This window comes from Cryptomeria japonica, chromosome 7 (genome assembly GCF_030272615.1).
Source record: "Cryptomeria japonica chromosome 7, Sugi_1.0, whole genome shotgun sequence".
NCBI lineage: Eukaryota > Viridiplantae > Streptophyta > Pinopsida > Cupressales > Cupressaceae > Cryptomeria > Cryptomeria japonica.
Window position 1 is genome coordinate 67,116,082 of NC_081411.1, and position 20,675 is coordinate 67,136,756.

A 20,675-nucleotide genomic window follows, 5' to 3' on the forward strand; every position below is an offset into this window, starting at 1 on the left:
AATGACAACCCTAGCTTGTAACAAGTGGTATCAGAGCTTGGTCACAGGTTTGAATCACACAGGCCGCGACGAGTGATGCTGGCAGGGGGATTGTTGGTAGTGGGCCAACGTCCCTCGCGGGGATTCGCGACATGGTTTAACAACCTCCCATGGATTCTATAAGTCTAGTGGTTGTATCAGGCATTAATAGGTTGATCTTTTGGTGCAACGACATCCTTAGCTTGTAATAGATTGTCGTACATCCATCTTGGAAACCACAACTATAGTTAGCCCATAACATATAATCAACATCAATACATCAAAACAAAACACTAATCATATATCATTAAAAATTAATGATAAGCATTACATACACATATGCTAAATTAAAACATCCATATGATACAAACCATATCCATATGTAAATTGACCACAAAATATCACGTAAGTAAAAAGTATTGCTAGTGTCATAAAGAGGGATGTAATATCTTCACAAAATTCTATTCATCAGTTTTAACATTATGAAATAAAAAGTGTAATTTTGGTTGGTCTATGGATTAGAAAATAAGGTCATGCCTGAATTCGTGCCTATAAATCTTTGTTAATCCAAATGTTCTTCACGATCAAATTTCTCAACCTCAAAATGAATTATAACACTCATCCAATAACCAAATATTGAAAACAAGACACAAACATGCAAATGAACAACACTAACCTAAGAGGATGGTGCACCTTGACAATACAATTAGATGCTCTATGATGTTGTTACGATGGTCTAATGTGAAGGCTTTTCTAGTTTTTTCCCCTTCTTTTTCTAGGGCTTGCATGAGCAATCTGGTCGAAGGGGGCCAAAACTTTACGAGAAAGGGCTAATATTGGCGATTTTCACCATTACACTAGAGAATCCATTCGCATCATTCTAATGGTTTTAGAGAGGGTTATAAAGGACTAATATTGGCGATTTTCACCATTACACTAGAGAATCCATTCACATCATTCTAATGGTTTTAGAGAGGGTTATATGACATCAAAATACTTGAGAGGGCTCGTGATTTGTCCCCTTCTTTTCCTAGGGCAAGGGGGCCAAAACTTTACGGGAAAGGGCTAGTATTGGCGATTTTCACCATTACACTAGGGAATCCATTCGCATCATTCTAATGGTTTTAGAGAGGGTTATAAAGGGCTAATATTGGCGATTTTCACCATTACACTAGAGAATCCATTCGCATCATTCGCATGGTTTTAGAGAGGGTTATATGACATCAAAATACTTGCGAGGGCTCGTGATTTGTCATTGAACTCTTGCGGTTTTTTGAAAGAGAGTTGTAAAATTAGTCAGCCCTCTAATGAAAGACTGTCAAATGGATCCGTCGATAGAGGGAGGTGTGAAGGAGATAGCACCCTCCCTTATTGCAGTTCATCCCCTTGACAAATCTGTGGTCGTTGCAATTGGCCCAAATCTTCGCATCTTCAGTTTCGGGTGAGTACTTCACAAATTTGAAAATAGAATATGGGATTCGAAGTTCTAACATCTTGGCGCCTGAGTTTGGGAGTTATGGATTGAAGTAATTACTGCAAATTTTCAATTGAAAAGTGAATGTCTCTTACATATTATGATTGAGATTAGACGATGGTAGCCAGCAGCGAAATATTTATGTATGTGATTTCAGTTAAGATTCACTTATGTACATTAATGCGCATTATATATATATATATATATATATATATATATATATATATATATATATATATATATATTTGAAATAATAATACACAGACAGGGATGCTTACACCCAATCGAATTTTTTTATTATATTTATAATTTATAATTTTTATTTTTTATGGGTTTGAGCTAGTAAGCGTCAGGGCTCAAGTGCTAGCCAACGCTTATCAGGATGATCAGTTCAAAACTTAATAAGGGTATTTCGTAAATAGAAAGTATATTATACTGATGATAAAGAAAGGATTAGAACAAGCTGGTTGTTGAATGCTTGGCAAAATTCTAAATAGTCTTGCCCCTGCGCACCTAGAAAGATAAATAGTCTTGCCCCTGCGCACCTAGAAATCTTTCTAGGTGCGCAGGGGCAAGACTATTTAGAATTTTGCCAAGCATTCAACAACCAGCTTGTTCTAATCCTTTCAAATACATTGTAATAAGATATTTCAGGGTTAATGAAAATAAATAGCACAACACAGTTGGAGGAATATCAATCAATAATGGTAGACATGGTAATAAGATAACACAAATTGAAGGAGCAGATAAAAAAGCCAAATCTTGGACTGAAGTAGTAAATAAAGTGACAATCGAGCAAAAGGAAATCATAGAAAAACAAATCAAGAAACAAATAAGAAAAGAAAAAGACAAACAATACGAGGAGGTAAATATCATCATCAAAGGGCTGATAGATTTTGGAGAGGAGAGAATGGATATCTTAGCAAGAGATTTCTAAGGCAAGCTGAAGTGGACAGGCTGTATTCAACAAGTGAATAGGATTGGAAGGAAAATAGGAGAAGGAAGAGTGAGAGTTACTTTAAGAAACTTGGAGGACAAATCCACAATCCTAAAGAATAGGGGGATGCTTAGAGGTACTCATATTTGACATTTGGACAACGAGAAGAAAGGAGGAAAGAATGGGAGAAAGTGAAATCAGCAAGAGATGAAGGAAAATGGGCATGGCTAAAAAATGGGAAAGCTCAAATCACCGATTGATGGACACACAAGAAATAGGGATTTGGGGCCCCACAAGAGTTTATAGACATGACAAGTTGGAATTGGAGAGGTTACCCATGGAGAAGAGGACCGGGGTTGGGGCCCATAGTAGAGGGGAAAGCCATTATTTTCTTATGGGAACACATGAACATGATGGATGCAGAGTTCTAGACTTTGAAGGATACAATAAAATCTCCGTTTGGAATGAATAGACTGAAATAGGTAAAGGGCATGGAGGGATAACAGTCCTAATAAAAGAAATGTGGAATGGTATTTGTAAAATTGGAGAAAGAGGACACAAATAAGCAATTTATATGGCTGAAAATATCAGATAACGAAGCTACAATTTGGCTGGTTGCTTGCTATCTTGCCCCAAAAAGCTCAAAATTCTACAAGAATAGAAATCTAGATAATGAAGACATGTTGAAAAAATTTATTTCAGCTTTCAGCAATGTAGGAGAAATAATCTTAATTGGTGACTACAATCCTAGGACAACTAACAATCAATCTATTTAGTTGAGCAACAATGTATGAGAGGACAACAACCCCTTATGGCGAGGGGAGAATGGGGATTGTCTTTGGAAAATGACTTCACATGATGGGAATGGGAGTGTATTGCACTTTGGGGTAGAGTTGTTGGGCCTTTGCAACCTCTATAGCATGGTTATATGTAATGGCATGAAGAATTGGCCGAGATCCAATAGTACCACTTGTAAGATCTACAATGGGCAAAGTGTAGTTGACTATGTAATATGCTCTTAGAGCTTTATTTCCTAGTGTTGTTGTTGGAAATAAGCCACACCTGGACCGACGATGGACTAGTCCAAGAGGGGCCAGTAGCTTAGTGGTAGAGCACTCCAGCAGGGTATGGAAGGTCCTAGGTTCAAGTCCTAGCTGGTTCATGTTTCAACATGGTAACAGAGCTATAGGCTAGATCAACTTTCAGATTTCAGAATTTAGTACTCCTTTATTTCCAGATTGTTGTCTCATTCATAGGTCAGGTCAATGGGGTTGAAAGTTGAAGATAGGCTTGATGGAAATCTCAATTTGTTGCATGGAAGGTTCGAATCATGTTGGCTCTAGAGAAAGAAGATCTTCTTCACTTCATAGAAGCGAAAGAGCTAATTGAACCTACGGATGTAGCTGAGCTAAAGCAATTCAAAAAAAATGCTGTCAAGGCCATAAAACTTCTCATTGATTCAGTTAAAGACCTCCTAGTCACCTCTATTGCCTCATTCACTATTGCAAGGGAAATGTTCAGTCATCTACAAGGTACCTATGAAATTAACAATCTCAGTAGGGCAATTACTTTAAGACAGCAACTACTTAATAACAAAATGTCAAAAGAAGATTCTGTTATTTCCTATTTTATGAGAATTTCAGAACTAAAGAATCAGCTAGGTTCAATTGGACATAACATGGAAGACAAGGACCTTGTCATGATTGCCCTAAATGGTTTACCACACTCATGGGAGTCTTTTATTCAAACCATAAGTGGTAGAATTGAGTTACCTACCCTTGATCGCCTTAAGAACGATTGCATTCAAGAAGAGTCTCACCTTATCACAAGAGGGCAAACCAAAAGTCCTCATGTAGATGACCAACACATGCTTGCAACCCAATGCAAGAAAGGTGGAAATTGGAAGAAGCATTATCCAAAGAGAAATAGAGAATTCAAACCACCTAGTTCTTAGCACTCTTGGAAGAAACCAAGAGGTATCTCTCGTGTTGGATGTTTCAGCTGTGACAAATTTGGTCACTATGCTAAAGAATGTCAGAATGATCCTACTCAAAGAGAAGCCAACCTAAATGAAGTCTCAGAACAAAATGATGATTTCTTATTCATCTCTGCCCTGTCAAGCAGCATACCTACAGACAGTAATACATGGCTGATTGACAGTGGTGCTTCCAGACACATCACAGGCTACCATGATCATCTTTCAGACTTAGTAGAAAAGAATACTAGTCTTCACGTGGTAATTGGTGATGATGCTCGATATTCGGTAAGAGGTTCTGGCACTACTTCTTTAAATTTAGACTTTGGTATTTCACTTCACCTTAGTGACATCTTGTTTGTTCCTGGAATTAAAAAAAACTTAATTTCCATTTCTGCTCTAGAAGATAAAGGTTATCAAATTGCATTTTTTGAGGGAAAAGTACTTGCTTGGCCTAAGAAATCTAGTTTTAAATCTGCTCGTGTACTTGTTTTCCCCGTAGGGTGTCAGATTAAGACATTGCATAAATGACAGAAGTACACAGAATATATGGAACTCACAGTGTTCTATTGATTCATGGTAAGCTAGTACATACAATGATAGCAATATGTTCGACTACAATAGCCTACCCAAAGACTGGGAATAGATACAATATAAAGGAGTCTGGTCAGTTACCCGGTACCAAATGCTGACAACCGACGGGTTAACTGCCGACGCTAACACAATTTACCTTAATGCTTAATTACCCGACAACATCATCCCCCCCAAAAAGAAACGTCGTCTCTGGACGACAGACAACCAAAATGGGAATGATGTACAAGCAAAATTGAAACCCCAAAACAACAAATTACTGGGATTGGGGTAGAGATGGCGTCCCTGATGGTCCCATGAATGAGGAAGAGGGCAACTGCTCCCGGAGTGCAACACCTGCTCTGTGCAGTGGCGAAGATCCCTCTCAGCCACCAGCTGGCGCTCCCGAGACTGTTGCACTCTGAATACGACCTCCATCAGCTCGGTATGCTTCTTATTCAGCTCTGCCCTCATACTACTTAGACTGGCCTCCAACAAAGCCCTATCTGCCACCCGTGTGGCTGAGGATGCTGCTAACTCGGCGCGGACACGAGACAACTCCTCCTCCATACTCCTTGTCCGGGCTCTCTGCTGAGCCAACTCCAACTCTAGTGTCTCCCTAGTGATATCTACCTCCTGCTGAGCACGACGATGCTCCAAATGACTATCCCGTATGGCTTGCTCGATCCTCCTGAGTAGGCTCTGCACCTGAGTCTCTCCAGTTTGTGTAGGGTGCTGCCACTCCTCCAACATCACAGGAAGATCCATGCGAGGCCATCCTCTGTCAACAAAGCACTGCTGAAAACGCCTCAGCAACTCCTCCGGTAGCAAATGCCAGGAGACCCTCCAACACTGGCTGCCCTAGGGTCCCTTCCTCCGTCAAGGCCAAAAGTTTGCGTGCCTCACTCTCTACTGCTGCCAAAAACTGAGTCAAGGCAGTGGGCTGGTTCTCTATAGAACCAGGCATCGGAATGTCTACCTGTGGCACCGTATCCTCCGCACCACCCATGTGTTGGAGTAGGTCCGTAGGTTCCCCCTGAGCACCCATCTCATGAGGAGAGTCATTGCCCTCTAAATCAACCACCTCCTGACGGTGAGGTGTGGCAGGCGGGGGTCCTATTGGGGCTTTCGGTTGCGCTGAGTATTGCTCCAACCATGAGTCTGTATCATCTCCCTCAACGTCACCCCTATCTAACCTGATCTCTCGACCTCCATCTACTGGCTCTGTTTGAATAAGGGCTGTGTCCCTCGGCTGAACTACACTGCTGCTAAGGACCTGTGAAATCTGCCCGAGGGAGGGACGAGGATGCAGCTGGCCAAACCTCGGCACAGGGATTGCTGATATGGCTCCCATTGTCACTCCTGTTGTTGGTAATGGTGTCATGGTCCCATCTGTAGTCAACATAGCGGGTGCATATACTAGCCTCCCTGTCTGAACACCTGTAGGTCGGACCGCTCTTCCTCCTGGCAGTCCCTGCGTCCCCTTTGGTATTTGGTCGAGGGCAACCGTACCACCTGCGCCTTCTTCCGTACCCAACTCTGGATACGGTACCTCCGTGTGTGAGAGGCGAAATCCGATATCACCACTCGAACATCGAGAAGATGTCTCCTCCGACTCCGCCCCTGAACTACTCTCAGTGGCCGGATCCGACTCGCTAGCAAAGACTACTTGAATCTGGGGCTTCCGCTTCATGCTGGATGGTGCATCCCCTGTGTGTGTATCCAAATGAGTCCAGTAAAAAATGGAGGGCGGAGTAGGGTCAATGTTGTCCCGCGGCTGCCACCCTTGCCTTTCTTCTGGCACCTGTATACGGACTGCATCCAGGAATAACCCAATGGCGTGGTGGGGCATATAGAATGCCTTGTGCTTTAGTGTGAGGAACTCATGAATGCGGTCTGATAGCCCAATAGCCTAGTTGTACACCGTCCCATTCTGGAGCCCGTTCATCAATGCAATCATCGGCACGACTGTGTCGGAGGCCCTACTGGCTCCTGTGAGATGACTCTTCATCAAGTTGAGCAAGCATTGCCATGCACTAGGTACTATGTAAGATTTTTTTCAGTCCTCGCCCCTTGGGTGCCGTAATCCTGTCCCACTCTGCTCTGGTTAGGTTATCCCGACATATTTGTTGTAGCAGTTGATTTTTCCTCTCGGCGGACATCATCATCGCATGCTTGTCCACCTTCTTCCCTTCGTCAGGAATGCCAAAAACCCTGGCAAAGTCATCCGGAGCAAAAAACACGGTAACGTCTATGTGCTGGTACTTGAACGAGGAGGTGCGCAACTCATCATTATACGATTTTATCATCATGCGCAGGCAAGGCTCAAAATCCTGAATGGCAAATATCGGCATTTGAATGGCCCAATGCACCCGTGCCCTTCCTAACTGTGTTTTCACCAAAATGTCATCTGGGGACTGCACCTCCAACCACCATTGCCTGCACACATTGCCGTTCAACCCCTTGAAAGTGATTGTGTCTGCTGTGACTTTCGGCTGCCTTTCTTTCTTGCCTGTATCCGGTACAACAACCTTCCCTTTATCCATAGGACAGTCTGTAGACGGTTTCCTGGTTGTCTTCTCTGAATCCTGTAGTCTCCTCCTCCAATCCAGTTTTTTCAACTGCCTGGTGCTAGATGCCATCAAATGATTTTTTTTTTTCAAACTTATATCTTTCCTCTTTTGGGCACCTTCACATGTTCTTTCTTCCGATTGCGATCTCTTATTCCCCTTGTCTCAATGGTACTTTTAGTTTGCTTCCATGGTCCGTACGACCAGTATTTTACTTCTCGAAAAATTTGTTTTCCTTTGGCGCCCCTGAATCCGTACGGACTTTTTCTTGACTCTGGCAACCCCTTGGTTAGTACGAAATTTGTCACGCCAAATCTGGTTACTTGCGGAGGTCGTACGGACTTTGCGTATGAATTCCGTATGGAATTCAGTTCTCCACTTTCCGTACAGAAATCTTTGGCACTGTCGCCAAAAAAATTCCGTATGGTTTTGTTCCTCCTTGCCACTTTAATTTCGTGCGGACTTTTCCCTTCATTGTTTTTTTATTTCCGTACGAAAGGTTTGTCTCCCCGTTGTACCAGATTCCGTACGGAATTCGCTTTTCCTTGATACGTATGGGCCTCTGCCTATAAAACGTATGGATTCTTTCCTTTGTTGGCACTCCTCCTCGTACTCTAATTTCCATAGGGATTTTTCTTCTGAGATCCATGGAGTGTTATTTATTGACCGTACGGTATTTCCTTTACTTGTGGAATCCATACGGATCTCTGTCTTTTAGTTGGCCGTTTTTTATTTTTATTTTATAATTTATTGTTTCTTACTTGTGCCGCTGGCTGGGTCCTTCTTGCTCATGGTACACCTTCAATTTAGAGCCATTCACTGTGTGCTGCACCTCGTGCCCGTCGAGTGTCCACAGCTTGATCGCCCCGTTCGCACCGACCTCGCGAACTTTGAAAGGGCCCAACCACTTTATCTTGAATTTTTCGGGTCTTGATCTCGTTGCGCCCATTAAACTTTAATACAAGTTGCCCTGGGGTAAACCGCATTCTTCGCAAATGCTTGTCGTGCCAACTCTTCCGCCTTTGCTATGCCGTTTCTGTCGCCCACTGAGCCATCATCCGTCGCTCATCCAATTTGTTCAAAGCGTACAGTCTCTCTCTCAGGCTTTCCATGTCGCCAAGTCGATTGTCGATGGTGATTCGGAGACTCGGCACCATGAATTCAATTGGCACCACGGCTTCTTGTCCATACGTTAGCTGGAAGGGAGTCTGTCCTGTAGTTACCTTATAAGTCGTTCGGTATGCCCAAAGTACCGATAGTAGGCGCTCCTCCCAATCATCCTTCTCCACTTTGCAAGACTTATAAATCACCGACATGATTATTTTATTGGTCGCTTCGGCTTGCCCGTTCGCTCGCGGATAGTAGGGGCTTGATAAGGAGTGGAAGATTTTGAACTCCGTTGTTAGCAACCGGATTATATGATTTACAAAATGTCCTCCTCTGTCACTCGTCAGTTGGATTGGAATCCCATACCGCGTAATGATTTGTTCATTGATAAGTTTTGCTGTATTGACGGCTAAGTTGTCCGGCAAAGCCCGTGCCTCGACCCACTTGGTCAAGTATTCTGTCGCCACTACAATGTATCTGCACTGTCGGGCTCTACTTGGTTTTAATGGTCTGATGAAATCCAATACCCATCTCTCAAACAGTTCGTGGGCATTCGATGGGTTGAGGGGCATAAAACCCCTCTTCAATGGTCGTCTGACCCGTTGGTATGTATCGTAGCTCGTCACCCACTCTCTGGCGTCATTATGTAGTGTCGGCCACCACAGTCCTACCAACAAAACTTTCCTGGCCGTGGTGTCGGGCCCCATGTGTCCACTTGCGGGCCCTTCATGTGCTTCCCTTAGGACACCTTGAATTTCCTCTTCCAGGATGCATTGCCGTAGGACCTGGTCGGGTCCCATTTTGTACAAGAGGCCATTAATAAGTTGGAATGTTCTGCTCTTCAATACCAGTTTCCTTCTTTCTCTTGGTGGCATCTCCCTCGGAAACCGTGATGTCGACAAGTATTCCCCCACGCTTGTGTACCAGGCGGGGAGAACGACGATGCAAAATAAGTGAGCGCCTGGAAAATCTTCATTCACTCCTTCGGCTGGTTCTCCTGACTGGATTCTTGATAGCTGGTCAGCTATCACATGGCTCTTCCCGGGTCTTACAATAATGTTGAATGTAAACTCCTGAAGCAGTAGCAGCCATCGACTGATTTGTCCTTGGATAATTGGCTTGTTTACCAGGTACATCAACGCCTGGTGGTCCACATAAAATGTGAACGGGGTGGCCAGTAAGTAATGTCAAAATTTCTAGACGGAGTACACCATCCCAAGGGCTTCCCTCTCTGTGATGCTATAATTTTTCTCTGCCTTCGATAGGAGTCTGCTTGCAAAGTAGACTGGGTGATCTAGCTCATGATCGCCAACCTGCGCCAATGTGTCCCCTATGGCGAAATTGGATGCGTCAACGTGTACGTGGAACTCTTTGTCCCAGTCAGGATATGTCAGGATTGGCACACCCACCAACCGTGACTTCAATTCTTGGAAGGCCTCTTCTTGAGCCGTCCCCCATGCGTACCGTTCACCTCTCCTTGTCAGGTTGTCTAGAGGGCAGGATACTTGAGCAAAATTTTTGATAAACTGCCTATAATACCCTATGTGTCCTAGGAAGGATTTGACTCCTGAGACATCTACCGATGCCTCCATTTCCACTATCACCCGAATCTTGTCTGGGTCAGTCTTGAGTCCAGCCTTACACACTATGTGTCCTAATAGCTTCCCTTGAGGCACCATGAATCTGCATTTTTTGGGATTGAGTGCTAGGCGGGCTCGCCTGCATCTCTCCATGCATTCGCCAAGTGCGGCCAAATGTGCACCCTGGTTACTGTAGATGGACCAGTCGTCAAGGAACGCCCTGAAGTTCTCTACTGACATCTTGTCAAATATGTGAAGGATTATCCGTTGGAATGTCGTTGGCGCATTGCATAACCTGAACGACATTCGGTTATACGCGTACATGCCATCTTCCACTATGAAGGTCGTTTTTAATTTGTCCCCTTCGGCAATGGATATCTAGTTATACCCAGAAAATCCATCCATAAATGAATAAATTTCATGACCGGCCACTTCCTCCAAGATGCTATCCATAAATGGTATTGGAAACGGGTCCTTTATGGTGACTGTGTTAAGGCATCTGAAATCCACGCGGATTCGGATCTGGTTTGCCTCCTTTTTAAGGGATATCACTATGGGCGATACCCACTCACTGGTCTGCACTTTGAAAATAATCCCGGCTTCGAGCATACGCTCGATTTCATCATTCACTCTCGCAGCATAGTTTTTATTCATTCTGTACGACCTCTTCCGTACAGGTATGACCCTAGGTACGAGTGAAATTTGATGTACGCACAGTTCTGGCGGCAGCCCTTTGAGGTCCTTGTACGTCTAGGCGAATACATCCTTGTATTCCATGAATATTTTAAACACGGCGGCTTTCAGGACTGGATTCCAGTCGTCGCCAACCAGGATGTTCCTTGGCTCTGCTTCCGTGCCGAGGTTTGTAGGTTTTACGGACTCTTCGTACCGGATTGGTTTCGTCATGTCAAACCTATGTGCTGGTGTTTCGTTGACAGGAGCATCCCCTTTCGTGTATTCCCCTTACGCTGGCAGAAATTCATTTTTGTCTGGCTCCTCGTCAACCTCCAACATGTTGCACCCATACAACAACTCGTAGTCTTCCATTTGCTAGTGGAAGAGCCCATTAAGGGAATCGGTCTCATCTTCCGAACATCCTTGGATTCCCAGGACGCCTTCCTCATCCGGTTCCCTTCTGTACTTTCCTTCGTCAACTCTGCCCTCGTTCGATTCCGGTTTTGACGCAAGTTCTTCACTCACGAGTTGTGTTTTCAGGTCGATAATAAATTTTCGCTCGACTTTCTCCATGGACAGCGTGTTACGCTTCCAGTTGTGATTCGCTATGGCCGCCACCAACCACCCTCTACCAAGAATGGCGTCGTATCCTTTCTTGGCGAGCGGAATCACCACGAAGTCGAGGACAAATGGTTGTGTCCCGATGGTCACTTGTTGCGCCATGAGCGTTCCAAGAGGTTTGATACCATGTTGATCTGCTCCCAGTAAGTTGAAGGTTGACGGCCATAGTGTCGGCTTGCCAAGCTTCTTCCAGGTTTCTTCTGGAAGCACATTCACTCCCGACCCGCCGTCGACAATGGTGTCAGTCAAAATGGTGCCAAGTATTCCCATTTCTACCACCGCCTGGTGCCGACCACTGTATAGTGTCAGCACCAATGGGTCTGTTGGTGTTCCGCTGGGAACATCCATATTCCGGGTCACCAGACTCTGTGGGGTTACTTGCACCGTACGTAATTGTGGCATTGTTTCCAGGAGGTCCTTCATCTTCACAGGTACTTCAATCTGCAACATTTGATTCAGGATATTTTCCTCAGCCTCAGAGCGGGAAGTACTTGCCGCTTCCTGAGTGTTCCCTTGTGCCGACATTTCCTTCGCCACTTTAGCCTTCGCCTCCAGCGCCCGTTGCTTCTCTGTGCGGGGGTCCGGGTATGTGGCCTTCTTTGCTTGTGACCGTGTGATTGCCAATACCCGTTCCTCCGTCTTGTCAATGTTGAGCAGGTTCACTCCCGACTTTGGGCAAGTTCCATCATCGTGGTCTCCAGGCCCACACCATTTGCATAGTTTTTGTGGGGTTTCTTCTAAGGTGCATTCCTGGCAAAGTGGCCCCATTGATTGCAGGCTCGACACTGGATCATTGGTCGTCCCTTCGCATCATATTGGATCCGACCCCTATTATTATTGTTATTATTGGTCTTCCCCCCTCGTCGGTTGTTCCAGTATCTGCCAGATGATGCATTATTGTTGGCGGTTTGCGAAGTTCCGGCGGTCGGTTGCTCTTGCGTGAAGAGAACTTGTTGGCTCCTGGTTTTCATATTGTAGGGACATTCCTTTGTCAAATGTCCGACAATCTGACAAATGTCGCAGAAAGCCTTCTTGGGGCAGGACCCCTTAGTGTGTCCGTCACTCCTACAGTTCGTACACCACATGTCGTTTTCTTCAGTCTTACTTGTACTCCCCTTCATGGCTTTGAATTCTTTCAGCATTCGTTCCATGTCCTTTTGGAGCGCGTGCACCTTTTTGCTTGATTCGCCACTGCTGCTGCTTTCCCCGTCAGAGTCCTCATCATCGTCGGATGAGTATTTATTACTTTTCTTCTTCTTTGATGTTTTGTGTTCGCTCTCGAGGTCCATCGCCCTATTATAGGCGTTGTCATATGACGTCAGGGGTACAATTTTCATCTTCTTCCATAGGGAGGATTTCAACCCTTCAGCGAACCATCGTTTCTTCAACCCATCTACGGGTTGGCTTTCCATTTTACCCAGCAGTTCTTTCAGCCTCCGGCTGTATGCCCGTACTGTCTCCTTGGGACCTTGTTTGGTACTTGTAGCGTCCTAAAATTGCGACACTTGCAATTTCAACCACATTTGGGTCTTCACGATGGCGACGCAACACGGAACCTGAATGGAGACCCCGAAACTCGTTTGCGACATCAAAAACTGCATTTTTCCAGCACCTTGCCTGATCCCTCCTTGCACCCTGCTGTCCCGGGAGGTGGGACCAGAGCGCCAAGCGCCCTGGTCCCCCAGGACCATGGCGCCTAGCGCCCTGGTCCCCCAGGACCATGGCGCCTAGCGCCCTGGTCCCTGGCCTTATTTTGGGCCCGGTCTCCTATGGGGCTTCGGGTTTTTTTGTTTGCAAATTGGAAAATAACATTTCCTGGTCGGCCTAAGGTCGGTAAAATCAGTCTATCAACCCTAATTGGCAAGTATATAAACTACATTTCCTCTCCCATTTTGGAATAGATGGAAAAAAAGCGGAAGCGATATTCAAACATTCAAGTATTCAAGCATTCCTTCAAGCAATTGATCATTCTAAGTCTCCATTCAAGGCTAAGTGTTGCATTCAAGACAAGGATTCAACCATTGAAGAGGAGATCATATACAACATACAACATACAACAACATCTATACCTTCGCATATAAGGATACAAACATCCTTACAACAAGGTTGCAGGTACGCGACTGAAATTGAAGATCTGGAATCCTTGTGCAGAGACGAACAGATCCCCCTTCGTTTCGCGGATTTTTCGGAGGACCGTGTGCACATCGGGCGCCATCGTCCCGTCAACTTTCGCTCAAATTTGTAGGATAGCGTCGTATCGACATTTTACTGCTAATTCCAGGTCCGCAGTTTCATCCTATATCCCTATCTCAGTTTATAAGTGAATCTTTCTCACTTTTTATGCATTCCCAGCTTAATCCTCCTATTCATATTCTTTACAAAAGAGGGTAGCCTTGCTGTCTTAACCCTTGAAACTCATTTAGAATCCAATCTTGCATTGTGTGGGATTGGATCTTGTGGGTTTCAACCTCTCTTTTGAATGTAAAGTCTCCCCTAAGTGAAAACCGCCAACCCTAGTGACCTCCCTTCTCTCTCTTTGGAGTGGGAAGAGGGGAGAGCAACTAGGGTTCGATTTTTCCGCTTTACATTTTGGTGAACCCGACGTGAACATCCTTTCTGATTTTTCATGCTTAGATCTGAAAATTGGCTTCCTTGATTGCATTTCCATGTTTGATCTGTTGCAAATTTTAGAGGTTAATTGCATAAAAACCCTAAATTTTCCTTTTAGTAATTAAGCTTGCGAAATGTTTAATTATTATTGCTTGTTTCAGATCTGCCCTTCTATTGCAAATTATCAATTCATATTTGTGCTTTAATTCTGAAAATTAAGTGGTTAAGTGTCAAAACCCTAATTTTTGAAACCCTCTTGATTCAATCTTTGTCCGACAATTTCACTGATCAAAACATCTCCAAATCAGCTGTAACTTTGGATTCCGCAATAAAATCATAATATCTTTCATCCCTGAAAATTTGGAAAAAAGTTGCGAGGACCGTGTGCACTCCGAGCGCCATCGTCCCCAACATTTTTTCCGAAATTTCGGGAGCTAGATCTTATTGTATTTTTCTGCTAAAATCCAGAATTTTGGCTGATTTTATCAATTACAACACTTTCAAAATTACAGTCAAAGTTGGTCTTGTGATTGCTTGGTTTAGGGCTTCTAATCATTCAAAAATCATTGGAATTAAAATTTTGTGTCAAAATTGTGTTCTTACTGTCCTAAATCTGAAAAGTGTGTTAGCATTCATTCAAAATTTCAGTGCTTTATTCAAATTCTTGCAATTTGTGACTTTTGAAATTAAGTGCTTAATTACAACAACTTTAATTTCCGCTTTCAAAATTGAATTTTGCGTGAAATTGAGTCAATTTTTAATTTTCAAAACTTGCATTGCTTTTGACATTCCCTCTAAAATCATAAAATTCAAAATTTCAGTTTCCCTCTCTTTTTCAAAATTCAAATTTTGCATTTTTCGACAATCTTGGTAGGGTTCAATTTTGAGATTGCAACTTTAATTTGGCCTATCTACGGATCGTAAAATCACTCAATTTTTTCAGATTAGCTCTAAAATCATCATAACTTTCATCCCTGCAAATTTCGAAAAAAGTTGCAAGGACCGTGTGCACTCCGAGCGCCACGGTCCCGGACATTTTTTCTGAAATTTCGGGAGATTGTTATGATTGCATTTAACAGCTTAAATCTGGGAGATTGGTTGATTTTATTGAAATTTGCTACCTCTAAATTCAAAATTTTCTCTCTCTCACTAGTGCATGAGTTTTACAACAATAAGCCCTACTTACACTATTCCCGTTAGACGAAGCCGTAGAATTAAGTCTTTCCGAGGTTTAATTACCGAGGAGATGGAACCTAATTTGAATGGCCTTTTTAACGAGGACACGGGTAATTCCTCTAATCCTCCTAATGATGAAGAAGCTCTCCATGAGGTTTCTGTAGAACAACTTTCGAAATTGGATAACCAATTTGACGATTTTCGACAATGGATGTCTCAAGAATACCCCGATAGTCAAGCTCTTCCTTTAATTGAGGGTCTAAAACATATGCTTCAAAGTGATAAGAATGGAATTGATATTTTGCGTGGTATTGCACACATTGTGGATTCGAATGTGATGCCTATGAAGAGTTGTGCTGAAACTTTAGGATATACACAACCTCCCACTCAAGTCAATCATTCTATTCCTCTGACAACTTCTATTGCTAGCATACCTACCTTTACATCAAACATAATGGCTACTTCTATACAAGACATCCCGCCTATGATCACTAGTCATGGGGGCAATCCCTCTTCTTCAATTAACCCTCTTCCTTCATTCAATCCGACTTCTTCATTCATTCCTTCAATGAGTGTTCCTATTATATCTCCACAAATGAACATGACACAAGGGGGCAACTCATTTAACCATTCCATTCCTCTTTGTAGTGTTCCTCCTTTCCAATCATCTCCTATGACTAACTATCATAGTGTCCCGCCACCTTACTCTCTACCTTCTTTCAATAACATAACACCTCCATCTCAATCTAACACATCTAATATGAATTCTTCGATTGAAGCGACCATTAACAATCTTGCACAAACTGTCTCTTCTTTACAGCAACAAATTGCCTCTATGAATCAATCTAAGTTTAGTGTGCCCACATTTGATGTTGCGAGCCCACTTTCTCTTGACATTGTTCGAGCTATCCCTCCTAAACATGTTGAAATCCCGCATTTGGAGCTTTATAATGGTAAAGGTGATCCTCTAACACATGTTAAGACTTTTCAAACAATATGTACTGATTTTGGTTATGACCAAAGGTTGCTTGCAAAATTGTTTACTAGAACATTAAGAGATAAAGCCCTAGAATGGTATTGCTCGTTGCCTTCTTATTCTATTACTTCTTTTGAACAACTTGCAAATGCTTTCATTCAACAATTTCAAAACAATATAAGTCCTAAAGTTACTTTGATTGATTTAATGCATTGTAAACAAGGTGTTAAAGAAAAAGTGACTGATTTCATTGGTAGATATAAGCATTTGTATGCCCAAATTTCTTTTCCAGTGCCTGACAATGATATTCAAAGAATCTTTATTTCTAATTTACAAAAAGATATTCGAGACAAACTCCTGTTTTCTGAGTTTACTTCTTTCCAATAGTTGTGTGCAACTCTTCACAATTTTCAACTGACTGTGAGTCAAATGGAACAATCACATCCTATGGCTCCGAGTGATAAGGGTGATAGTAGTCAACAACCATTTGGGAAGTTTAAACCGAATAGAGATTCCATCAAATTCAATAAAAACATCATCAACAACAATGTGAATGCAGCATCAGGTGTGCCTTCTATTTCTAAGTTTTTCAAGAAAGAAAGAAAGTTTACTCCTTTGAATAAATCATTGCATAGTATTATGAATAAGTTATTGGAACAAAATGTGCTTACTCTCCCTCCTATAAGGCAAATAGATCCTACAAAGATTAATTCACCCTATTTTGATAACAAATCTTTTTGTCAATTTCATCGTCAACCTGGGCATGATACTGAAAAATGTTTTGCTTTGAAGGGTAAAATTCAAGATTTGATTGATAATAATACTATCTCTGTTTCCGGAGTGAATGATAAAGGCAACACATCTGTAGCTCCTCCTAACCAAAATCTTCAGATTTTTACTGATCCATTACCTTCTCATACCTCTAATGTGATTGAGACTAATGATTCCTCTCTCTCATCTGATGGTCTTGTGTCTATGACTCCGAATGTGATTAACTTTGTAGAGCAGCAAGAAAACCCTAAAGAACCTTCCATCACATTTGATTCTAGTGAAACTGTCAGGGCACCTGATGGTCCTTTATACATAGTTGCAAAAGTCAAGAATACACCTTGCCGTGGAGTGCTTATTGATCCTTCGTGCATGGTTAATGTTATTACTGAAGAATTTCTTTTTACTTTGCAATTGAATCAAGTGATCTATGACAAAACAGATGTGATTGTGAAATTATTTGATGCATTTTCTTCTCCTGCAATTGGTTCTATTATATTACCTATTGAAGTCCATAACAAATCCCTTGATGTGAACTTTGCTATTATTCCATCGTCCGAACAATTTCGTGTGAAGCTTGGCTATCCTTGGCTATCTTCCATGAAAGCTATTGCTTCTCCTATTCACAAGTGTTTGAAATTTCCTCATAATGGTGAAGTTGTTACTGTCAATCATAGTCTCTTTAAACCAGCTGAAAGAACTTCTAGCGTTCCTATTGATTATTTCTGGCCTAAACAATTCCAATCTCTTCCCCCGCGAAGTGATCATCTGTTCAAATCTTATCAAAAGTGGAAAACAGATATGATCCTATCTCTAAGTGAACCTAGAACACCCAAACTTGATATTCCTATCATTCTTGAGAAGGAAGTTCTTCCTTTGAAAGATAAAACTAATGTCTTTCCTCAAGAAGATTCCCAACCCATCCCTATGGATGTAACTATGTCTATGCCTAATAAACTTTCTAAAAGTAGACCTATACCTCCTCGTCATGATGGACTTGGTCTCCTTCCTAAACCAAATATTCCTCCTTTATATGGAGCAGTTCCTCCTCCTTCCTTTTATAGAGAGAAGAGACCTTCTTCTTCTCCTATTGTCCAGCCTAAGAGACCACAACCTAAACACCCAAGTGATAAGGATGACAACATTCCTCCTCCTCAATCCTCTCCACTTCCTACTAAGACTAGACGAAATCGTTCTGCACGTGAACGCCGACGAAAGCGTCGTCTTAGAGCTCAAGCAGCTGCTTCTCAAACTTTGCAATCTCCCAAAATACCTTCAACAAGCATTATTCCATTTTCTCCTCAACCAGAAATTGAGCCAAAATCTCCTAAACATAAGATGCATGATGGTCTTGATCCTGTGCGAGTTAAAGATCCTATTTTTATAAATCTTGATGATGATATAGATGAAAATGTTACTTCTCTTGCTTCTGATAGTGAATATGAACTTGTTGATATTGATAACCATCTATCTAACGAATTTTCTAAAGCACTTATCCTAGCTCCTAGACAAGAACAACGTGGCTTGGAACATGAACATAGCCCTTGTTTGGATCTTGTGATAGCTCCATCTGTTGTGTTGGATGTTCCTCCTCTAGTGTGTTCCCTGCCTTCCCGAAACATTGATCAGCAAGATCAGGGGGTAGATGACGTGCTAGACTAGTTTCATTAGCACGGCAAATTCTCTCCTCCTCTCTTTTGTTACTTCTTCTATGTGTTATTCTCATTCTTCTATTTGTTGTCCTTAGTGTTGTCTACTTGAGGACGATGCAAAGCATTGAGATCTCTTTTGGTCTCTCTCATGTTGACTCAAAAGACACATGTGTTCCCTTCTTCTAGGTGACCTTCCTTGATTGGGGAATGAAGAACAATTATGCATACATACATATGATATACATGAATTATCATACAGCATACTGACCCCGAGGAAAGCGAAGTCACCTCGTGCTTTGTGTTTTGTGTCTATTATCCTTGGGTTTATCTCACACTTGGGGGCTAAATCTTTGTGATAACGTGCTCCTTTCCCTTCTCATTTCTTATGTGTATCACTACCTTAAAGCAATCACCCCCGTTGAGGTGTGTGCGATCGCTTTAACGTAGGGGGGCATACACCCCGTCTATCCCTTCAAGATACTTGAAAATTTCTTGGCGAACTTAGCTTTGCCTTGAAAATTTTTGCATGACTCATAGTGAGGGAACCTTACTACTGACAGTCATGGTTCTCCCTCGTGATCTTCCCTTTTACTTTGTCAATCGAAGTTGTAAGATCCTTAGTCCACTGGGGGCTTGGTGTGTCTTGCCTCCTTGACGTGGTGAAAGTCTTTCAATGTTGTTTCCTTGTACTTTACCGAAAGTATGAGCGTACGCTTATACTCCCGCTAAAGTGGGGGCTAAATGTAGCGTCCTAAAATTGCGACACTTGCAATTTCAACCGCATTTGGGTCTTCACGATGGCGACGCAACACGGAACCTGAATGGAGACCCCGAAACTCGTCCGCGACATCAAAAACTACATTTTTCCAGCACCCTGCCTGATCCCTCCTTGCACCCTGTTGTCCCGGGAGGTGGGACCAGAGCGCCCAGCGCCCTGGTCCCTGGCCCTATTTTGGGCCCGGTCTCCTATGGGGCTTCGGGTCTTTTTGTTTGCAAATTGGAAAATAACATTTCCTGGTCGGCCTAAGGTCGGTAAAATCAGTCTATCAACCCTAATTGGCAAGTATATAAACTACATTTCCTCTCCCATTTTGGAATAGATGGAAAAAAGGCGGAAGCGATATTCAAACATTCAAGCATTCAAGCATTCAAGCATTCCTTCAAGCAATTGATCATTCTAAGTCTCCATTCAAGGCTAAGTGTTGCATTCAAGACAAGGATTCAACCATTGAAGAGGAGATCATATACAACATACAACATACAACAACATCTATACCTTCGCATATAAGGATACAAACATCCTTACAACAAGGTTGCAGGTACGCGGCTGAAATTGAAGATCTGGAATCCTTGTGCAGAGACGAACAGATCCCCCTTCGTTTCGCGGATTTTTCGGAGGACCGTGTGCACATCGGGCGCCATCGTCCCGTCAACTTTAGCTCAAATTTGCAGGATAGCGCTGTATCGACATTTTACTGCTAATTCTAGGTCCGCAGCTTCATCCTATATCCCTATCTCAGTTTATAAGTGAATCTTTCTCACTTTTTATGCATTCTCAGCTTAATCCTCCTATTCATATTCTTTACAAAAGAGGGTAGCCTTGCTGTCTTAACCCTTGAAACTCATTTAGAATCCAATCTTGCATTGTGTGGGATTGGATCTTGTGGGTTTCAACCCCTCTTTTGAATGTAAAGTCTCCCCTAAGTGAAAACCGTCAATCCTAGTAACCTCCCTTCTCTCTCCTTGGAGTTGGAAGAGGGGAGAGCAACTAGGGTTCGATTTTTTTCCGCTTTACAGTACTGTATATCTCGGCTACGATTTCATTGTCATCACGGAGCAACCGAAACTCTTCCTTGAATTCCTTCTGTAGATTGGCCCATGTGGCCACTTTTTGCTTGTCAACATCGGAGTACCAATCTATGGCAACTCCGCGTAATGTGGCTGGGAAATGCTGTACCCACTCATC

The 20,675-nt window shown here is 42.8% G+C and overlaps 1 protein-coding gene across 1 annotated transcript in view; it reads left to right on the plus strand.

Annotated features, from left to right (window-relative positions):
- Nucleotides 1-1,064: 1,064 nt before the first annotated feature.
- LOC131064496 (uncharacterized) overlaps nucleotides 1,065-20,675 on the plus strand; it is a 172,092-nt gene continuing 152,481 nt past the window's right edge. Inside the window, exon 1 of the mRNA XM_057998649.2 lies at nucleotides 1,065-1,459. Within this exon, the coding sequence (XP_057854632.2) occupies nucleotides 1,326-1,459 (134 nt within the window). The 5' untranslated portion in view covers nucleotides 1,065-1,325. The remainder of the gene's footprint in view (nucleotides 1,460-20,675) is intronic.